The sequence below is a fragment of the Aegilops tauschii genome, chromosome 3 (genome assembly GCF_002575655.3).
Source record: "Aegilops tauschii subsp. strangulata cultivar AL8/78 chromosome 3, Aet v6.0, whole genome shotgun sequence".
Taxonomy (NCBI): Eukaryota; Viridiplantae; Streptophyta; class Magnoliopsida; order Poales; family Poaceae; genus Aegilops; species Aegilops tauschii.
In genome coordinates, this window is record NC_053037.3 from 92,590,610 (window position 1) to 92,598,567 (window position 7,958).

At 44.5% G+C, this 7,958-nt stretch overlaps 2 protein-coding genes across 2 annotated transcripts; one reads left to right on the plus strand and one right to left on the minus strand.

Annotated features, from left to right (window-relative positions):
- The first annotated feature begins 1,054 nt into the window (after positions 1–1,054).
- LOC109738521 (NADH-cytochrome b5 reductase-like protein) lies at positions 1,055–5,530 on the plus strand. The gene is made up of 13 exons (XM_020297613.3): positions 1,055–1,351; positions 1,487–1,529; positions 2,461–2,536; positions 2,924–2,983; positions 3,265–3,315; positions 3,424–3,478; positions 3,622–3,692; positions 3,769–3,820; positions 4,035–4,112; positions 4,363–4,452; positions 4,532–4,645; positions 4,840–4,908; positions 5,184–5,530. The coding sequence occupies exons 1-13, from the start codon at positions 1,238–1,240 to the stop codon at positions 5,238–5,240; spliced, it is 930 nt and encodes a 309-aa protein (XP_020153202.1). The 5' UTR covers positions 1,055–1,237; the 3' UTR covers positions 5,241–5,530.
- A 306-nt stretch (positions 5,531–5,836) lies between these two features.
- On the minus strand, positions 5,837–7,494 carry LOC109738520 (BTB/POZ and MATH domain-containing protein 1-like). Its single transcript, XM_040403566.3, has 2 exons — positions 6,739–7,494; positions 5,837–6,133 (listed from the first exon to the last, which is right to left on the minus strand). The coding sequence occupies exons 1-2, from the start codon at positions 7,459–7,461 to the stop codon at positions 5,987–5,989; spliced, it is 870 nt and encodes a 289-aa protein (XP_040259500.3). The 5' UTR covers positions 7,462–7,494; the 3' UTR covers positions 5,837–5,986.
- Positions 7,495–7,958: the final 464 nt, after the last annotated feature.

A 7,958-nucleotide genomic window follows, 5' to 3' on the forward strand; every position in this document is an offset into this window, starting at 1 on the left:
AGGTTTATGATAAGCTTATCCGAATATCTGCGATGCTGCAGGATTCAAAAACATCTCCAAATTTACAACAACGAAAAACTGCACATCCGATGGTAAATCTGGTACAACATGCTGGTTGAAAATCCACACAAGAATAAACGAACCAGTTCTTTTGATGAAACACATAGAAGTACAATTGATTAAGTACGCGTATTTAACCGTGTTTGAAGAAAGCAGCTCATGAGCACACCCGCAAAGAAAAAAAAACCAAATAGATATTGGTTCAAAGACAAAGATAACCTAAAGCAATTCACTCAAAGGACGAAAGTGTTACTCCAATCTTTAGCACAAATACACCTCCATGGACAGTAAATTCTGAAAAGAATAGTATTTTTCTTTGATATTTTTTATGGATGAACATCAACAAATATTACAACATCTAGCAAAATTTCGCCATGAAAATACATCTGTAGAGGTGTGTGCCAAAAAAGAAATGAGTGCTCCAAAATGTGTTCTTTTGAGCCCCAATTTTTCTCTTTTTACAGGCCTCCACGGATGTCATTCCAATATAAAAATTAGCAGGATGTTCGACAATTTGTTGATGTTCATTTTGATTGATTTACTTTTTCAGAATTTACTGTTCATGTGGGTGTATTTGAGCTCCGAAACAGGTTATCCATGTCCCTCAAAGACGCCATACTCTTGGTGACAACGAGTAGGCCGTCAGTCACGATGAACTACGGTTAGGAATGAACACATGAAATTTCACCATAACCAACTGCTAAACATCCACAACCGAACAACGAAGTGACGCGGGACAAAAAAACAGTTAAAACGATCGCCTTGCAGTGATATTTACAAAGAAACAACGGCAATCATTTTTAATACCTCGTGCAATAACATAAACCACAAAACTCCACAACCAGTTGTAAATCTGGTGCACCATGCTGGTTGAAATTCCTCAAGAAATTTTTAGAAAAACCAGTGCATAATCTAGGCCAACCTGTCTACAATAATTATTAAAAAAATGAAAATATTTCCCATTTTTCCATTCCACATCGAAGGGATCGTTAAACACTGGCAAAGCCCACACAAAATCTCTACGTACACACACACAGGTCACCAGTCACCACACCACACTCCCCCAGATCGGCTTCCGTTGCGAGACGGACCGGCCCCCGCTTTATTTCCGCCACCACCGACGCCGCGCCGGCGAAGGAGCCCCTCGCCAGATCGGATCCCTCCGCCGCGACGCAACATGGCGGCTCTGCTGATGCGCAGGCTCGCCGGGACCTACCGCGGCCGCGCGCCGCTGGCCGCCGCCGCCGTTGGCGGGGCCGCGTTCTTCTACGCCTCGTCGAACCCCACCGTCGTATGTGACCTGCCTGCGCCTCCCCTCCATTTACCCTTTTGTTTTTTTTCCTCTTCGTATGTATACTATCTAGTCGTGGCTAGTAGTGGGAAGAAGCGAGGTTTCTGTTTGCCTCACGGTACCGAATGATTGCAGGCGCACATGGAGGAGAAGGGGGAGGACGCCGCTGCCAAAGTTGGTGAGCTCCAGCTCTGTTCGTTTTAAAATTTGAAATTCCGCTCGATCTAGTGGGTCTAGGGGTTTGTCAGTTTATGCAATTCTGCTTGTAAATCTGTATCTCAGTTGCCATGTCATGCAATTTCATTTGTAGCAAATGAATGAACATAATGTTATGCCTGATGTGTGCTTCTGCAATTGAACCCGCAAAGGATGTGTACAGCCAGAAGTTTTCGATCTCCACACTTTGGTTTCGCGGAGAACCAGAGACTTCTAAACAAAGTTTTTAGGTCAGGAGCATTGGTAGAGTGCAGTAAAAAAGGTCTTATTATCTGATTGTTTTCCTATTTCGACAAAACACAAGAGCTTTGTGTATAGATGCACTGATAGAGTGAAAAATGTGGTCTACAATCCAAACCGCCAGGAGGCTGATCCCACAACACACAAGATTAAACCCTAAACGCATAGCATTGCCAGGCACCCGTTTGTTATGAACAATAGATCAAGGCTTCTCACTGTTAATCGAGACATGTCTGATGCCTCTGTCAGTTACTTAGAGTACATGAACTTATGTTGTCGGATGATGGAATGCTGGATTTTGGCATGAGCGGATAGAAACTGTGCTGTCAAGAGTTATGTCTAGCCATTAAGTACAGTGACCTTTTATGACCCTAATTTGACTACTTTGTCTTGTTCCAATGTGAGATACTGCTTCGTAGCTGTTTTACAAGACTTAGTTGCTTAGAATCAGATATGACATCCAGTGTGATGATCTTAACTTCAGAGTCTGTGAATCCTGTTATCCTGAGTCCAAACTCTAGTTTTAGGTTGCTAGCTTATTATAGTTTAGAGTGGTCCTTTTCGTTAGACAATTCAGTTATTTCAGTGTGCGGCAATACGTATCAGTTGTGCTTTTAGTTGTAAACTAATGCTTTATGTCCTTTTTTTTTCAGCTCTTAACCCTGAGAAATGGTTAGAATTCAAGCTCCAGGAGAAGGCAACAGTTAGTCATGATTCAGAGCTATTCAGGTAATGGTTGCCGTAGTTCTACTTTTGTGATGACATGATTGCATTAAATAGTTTATTATGTTACGTGACAGTATAGGCAGATATATTGTTACTGTGTAGATTATCTTCTAGCATGTGTGTATGTTCCAATACAATGCTTATACGTATTGGTTACTGAATTCACCTTCGATTTCTGTTGTTCATGTTAACAACTTATCTTTTTTGTCACTCAACTTTCATACCAAATTTTTAGTAGACTAGATCATAAAGAATCCAAAATGACGCAAACTTACATTTGCAAATCAATGTTTCTTTGAAATATCAGCTCTTTATCATCTGTTTTATTTTGTAAGTTCATCTGTAATGTTCTCATATTTTGCATCTTATGCAAGTGATTTTACCTGGCAGATTTTCGTTTGACCCATCTACTAAGCTGGGCCTGGATGTTGCCTCATGTCTCGTAACAAGGTATTTCTATTTATTAATGTCTCCAAGTCCTAAGATATCTCTGCTAAGAGGTTTTTTCTCTGAACTTTAAACGCAGTCATGCCAAATGAATAAATGAATGCCAACATGCCGTAGATCCTGATGATGTTCTAATAACCTTAACTTAAACAGCTGTTCTATTAACCATAACGTAAACCACTGTTATATCTAATAATAATTATTGCTTAAGAATAATGCCATTTTTATCAAGCAAATACATTATTGCACATATGTTAATCATTCAAAAAAAAAAATCATTTCAGGGCCCCCATAGGTCAGGAAGTGGAGGGAAAAAGAAAATACGTTATTCGCCCGTAAGCAAACACAGAAGCTTTTCTCCATTTTCGCATATGATAACCTAATTTATAATAGTAATTTTGATCAATTAAATTCGAACGAGACTTTTATCCTGTTGTCTGCAGGTACACACCTATCTCTGACCCAGATTCTAAAGGATATTTCGACCTATTAATCAAGGTATCCAAAAAATTGATGTCTACATTCCATAACCTGCTAGTTGCTTGTGAATATTCATGGTTCTTTTTATTGTGCTATTGCAATTTGCTAGCTTGTTTTGAGAATGGAATCACAAAATACTGAGAAGATCTTCTATTGCACAGGTTTATCCCGAAGGGAAAATGTCTCAGCATTTTGCTAATTTGAAGCCAGGAGATGTTCTCGAAGTCAAAGGGTAAAGTGAAATGAAAATCTGATTTAGCTGCGTCACATATTATTACCTCTCAGTGACTGAAGTCTTTCCCTTATAGGCCCATTGAAAAGCTCAGATATAGCCCAAATATGAAAAGACAAATTGGCATGGTAAGGCAGAACCTTAAGTTTAGCAAAGCATCTACCTTCTTATTTTATTTCAGCAAGGCCAATGCTGAGAAACTAATACTCATATTATTTGTTTACTTATAACTTTAGTTTAACAGCTTTCGAGCAGTTGGTTCTTTTCCTTTTTGTTTCTATTAAAGCATAGCTCTGTAGCCATATCAAATATACTAAATGCAGTTTATTCCTATGCTTCCAGGTTGCTGGTGGTACTGGCATAACGCCAATGCTGCAAGTTGTTAGGGCCATCCTGAAAAACCCCGATGACAACACTCAGGTAAACTGTCATCACAATTTTGCTTCCTTGCATTGACTTCATGCACTTTGATGCATATGCTTTTTGTTGAGAAGTAGTATATTTTTCTTGAAGTCTTGAACATTCTGCAACACTATGCCCTAATCAGCGATTCTGCAAGGCAGATTAACGTCTCTATATATAGTTTTCACAAACAACATCAGTATTCTATCTTTGGGTTAATGTTCCTTGTATATTCTAATCTTATTCTTTCTTTGTTCTTCTTGTCTAGGTTTCCTTGATCTACGCCAATGTGTCACCAGATGATATCTTGCTGAAAAAGGAGTTAGATAGACTTGCCAGCAGCTATCCTAATTTCAAGGTTAGCATTGGTGTATTGCTGGGGTTGCTCAGTTGCCACATGGGTGACTGCTAAGCATGATATCTTTGCAAAATTTCAGGTATTTTATACAGTCGATAAACCATCAAGTGACTGGAGGGGTGGTGCTGGCTACATATCAAAGGACATGGTTTTGAAAGGTTTGCCAGGCCCAGGGGAGGATTCTCTTATTCTTGTGAGTAGTTTCTGACATTTCTGAACATGCTGTGCCTTTAGCAGCATATCATCTGAATACTTTTGTCCATGGTAGCTTGTTTGTTATCTCTCCCAGTGTCAATGAATCATTGTTTATGGATATCGATAACCTCATTGTTTTATTGTAACTGGATTACTAGGAGACCATTTTCATCGTGGTTTTTATTTGGTCAGGTTTGTGGTCCTCCTGGAATGATGAATCACATATCTGGAGATAAGGCAAAGGATTATTCACAGGGCGAGGTAATGCGAATGCTATTTAGTCATTAACAGTACATTTGATTGCAAGTTAACAATCTTACAGTTCGGTAGTACTCAAATTGGAGGAAGGCATTAGGACTAGGATTCTTATCCCTGGGTAGGCAAATGACCTTCTTTGCATGCTAAATTATCCATCTAATATACCTGTCAAGAGCTAACAAGGGAGCACACCATTGATATGGATTGTACACTGTATTTACAGCGTTTATTTCTCCCCTTTTAGCCGCTTCTTCACTCCAATTTGATTTCTTTTGCAGGTCACGGGCCTTCTCAAAGATTTAGGATACACGGCAGATATGGTATACAAATTTTGAGTCGATCACGGAAACGTAGGGGACCCTGACATGCCCGCTGCCTGCCATGGCAGTAAAATAAACCGCAGCTGAACCTTTTTTTCTTGTCGCGCCACGGCAATTAGTGCCAAACTCAGAACAGTATGGTGCATCATTTTGTAAGAATTTCGGTTCGGTTCCGTTTTGTCATCTGTGCGCGCTGCATGGACACCTGAATAACCTGACGCCGCCTGGTTGGCGGTGTTGTTTTAACCGGGCCGTTCTCTCTACGATACTGGAATGAATGAGGTAACAGTTTGATACGAGTACAAGCCAAGTTTACTGAAGAAGTTGCGCTTTTTAGATATCGATTTGGACCTAAGAAACAGTGGGCGACTTTAGATTAGCAAAACCATTAGGGAAACACAACGGTTTTGCAAAAGAATTTGCAGAACAACTGTTTCACGGATTGTTTTGCAGAAGAATCGAGATTCAATCAGCAATGTCACTTGATACTCACAATACCCTCCATTACTGATTCATGGGCAAGTTTTGCACACATGCAATGAAATTACGGCCGGCGGATGTAGCAATTTTGAACATGACAAGCAAACTATTAAATGCCAGAGTACCCTTGCTGAAACAATATTAGACATAAGAGAACTAGCTAGTATGCTTACCATATTAGTAGAGACGTAATGTAATGGTTCCCAGCGATACCTAGCTAGTAGGAGTAGTACAATAATTAATTAACCATCCATGCACTACCGGTAGCTAGCAAAGCATAATTAGTGAGCAGAGGATCGATCAACCATCACTGAGCTTAGGCGTCGGCCGAGCACTTGGCAATCAACTCCTTGACAAGAGAAGGGAAGCTTGAGCGCAGATTCTCGAAGTCGTCGCCGGCCATGGCTGCCGTCAGGTTCTTCGGAGAGCTGAGGAAATGGAGGCAAAATTGACAAATTTGATCTATGGACGAAATCAAATCACAGAATGAACTGCCCGTGAAACTATTTCACGCGGCTGACCTTTTTGTGTGACGCCCGACACGAAGGCGCGCACACTACACTGTGCAACGCCTTACAGATAGGCGCTACACGCCTGGCCAGCGTCGCACCCGTGTGATCCGAAAATTACTAAGTCAGTGTGCAGCGCCTGAGAGCTAGGCGCCACACTATACAGTGTAGCGCCTAGCTTCTAGGCGTTGCACTAGTGGTTGCTTCATTTTGTAGTGCAACCACTGGTGCAGTGCCTGAGAGCTAAGCGCCGCACTATACAGTGCAGCGCCTAGCTCTTAGGCTCTGCACAATGACTTAGCAATTTTTAGGCAGTCTGGGGTGCAACGCTGGCCAGGCGTGTAGCGCCTATCTGTGAGGCGTTGCACAATGTAGTGTGGCGCCTTCGTGTCGGGCGTCACACAAAAAAGGTCAGCCGCGTGAAATAGTTTCACAGGCAGTTCATTCTGTGATTTGATTTCGTCCACAGGTCAAATTTGTCAGAAATGGAAGCATGCGCCTTTGAGCTCATGGCAGTGGTGCACCTCAGCTAACGTCAGGATGCTCGCCGCCGTGCCCGCCGCGATGTTCTTGCACAGCTTGTCCTCGTAGATCAGCTTGAGCCTCTTCAGGCTGTACTTGTCGGCTGCCACGAGCAGATGCTGGGCCATGGCGAATTCCTCTCCTTCCGCCGTCTCCGGCGGCCATGAGTCTGTGTACACGAAGCGGAGCAGTGCCTTGAAGACCTGCGCATCCATGTCGGCCACGCGGACCACGCCGGGGCCACTCTCCCTCATTGAGCCGAAGAGCTCGGCGCTGAAGACCGGCGACCATGCCGCGAGCAGCCACCGATGCGCCGAGAACGTCTCGCCGCCGACCTCGAAGACCACGTCGGCGCCCTTCTTGGCCGCGAGGAGGTCGCCAAGCTGCTGACACAGGTCGGACGGGGGCACGGGGATGGATCTTGGCGCGGGGGACGGCGGCGGCCCCTCCTCGGCGCTGAACGCGTTGAAGACAGAGATGTCGCACCTGATGGTGAAGGAATCGTCCTTGAGATGCGTCGACGCCTCCAGGGTCTCCTTACTGACGAACTGCGGACATCTCCAGACACCGCCGCGGGCGGCCTCCACCTCGCCGGGCTTCAATTCGAGGAAGAGCGCGTGCTCCTCCTCCTCCTCCTCCCCCGCCTTAAAGCCGAACTGGACCTGCGCAGTCACTTTCCCGGCGACGACATCGTCGAGGACGAGGTGGAGGGAAATGTGGTCCATCCACGACCACGAGAACAGGTTGCCGTTGGGGTAGTACTCGATGACCCAGCGGTGGCCTCCCACGGAGAAAGGTCGAGACCTGAGGCAGCAAAATTTCGTGTTTTGACCCTTTTCACGTCTAAAATCAGGATCTGACCCCGGTTTGAATTTTTTTCGACATTTGACCCTTTTGGCTACCGCCGGAACCTTAGGCGGTAGGTGTGTACAGGCTACCGCCGTCCTCCCTGGCGGTAGGTTGCTTTGACGGCCGTCTGGCCGTTAACGGGGTCTGACGTGGCAAAGGGACCTACCGCCGCACCCCTCGGCGGTAGGCTCCAACACCCTACCGCCGAGGTCTCTGGCGGTAGGGTCCTGGAGATAAGGTTTGGTGGGGTCCACTCACCACCCACCCACTCCACTCATCTTCTTCCTCCCCGAGCTCACACTCTCTCCCCCTTTTCTCCCCCACCCAAGCACCCACTAGATCCACCTCCATTGCTTGAGATTTGTCCCGTGGA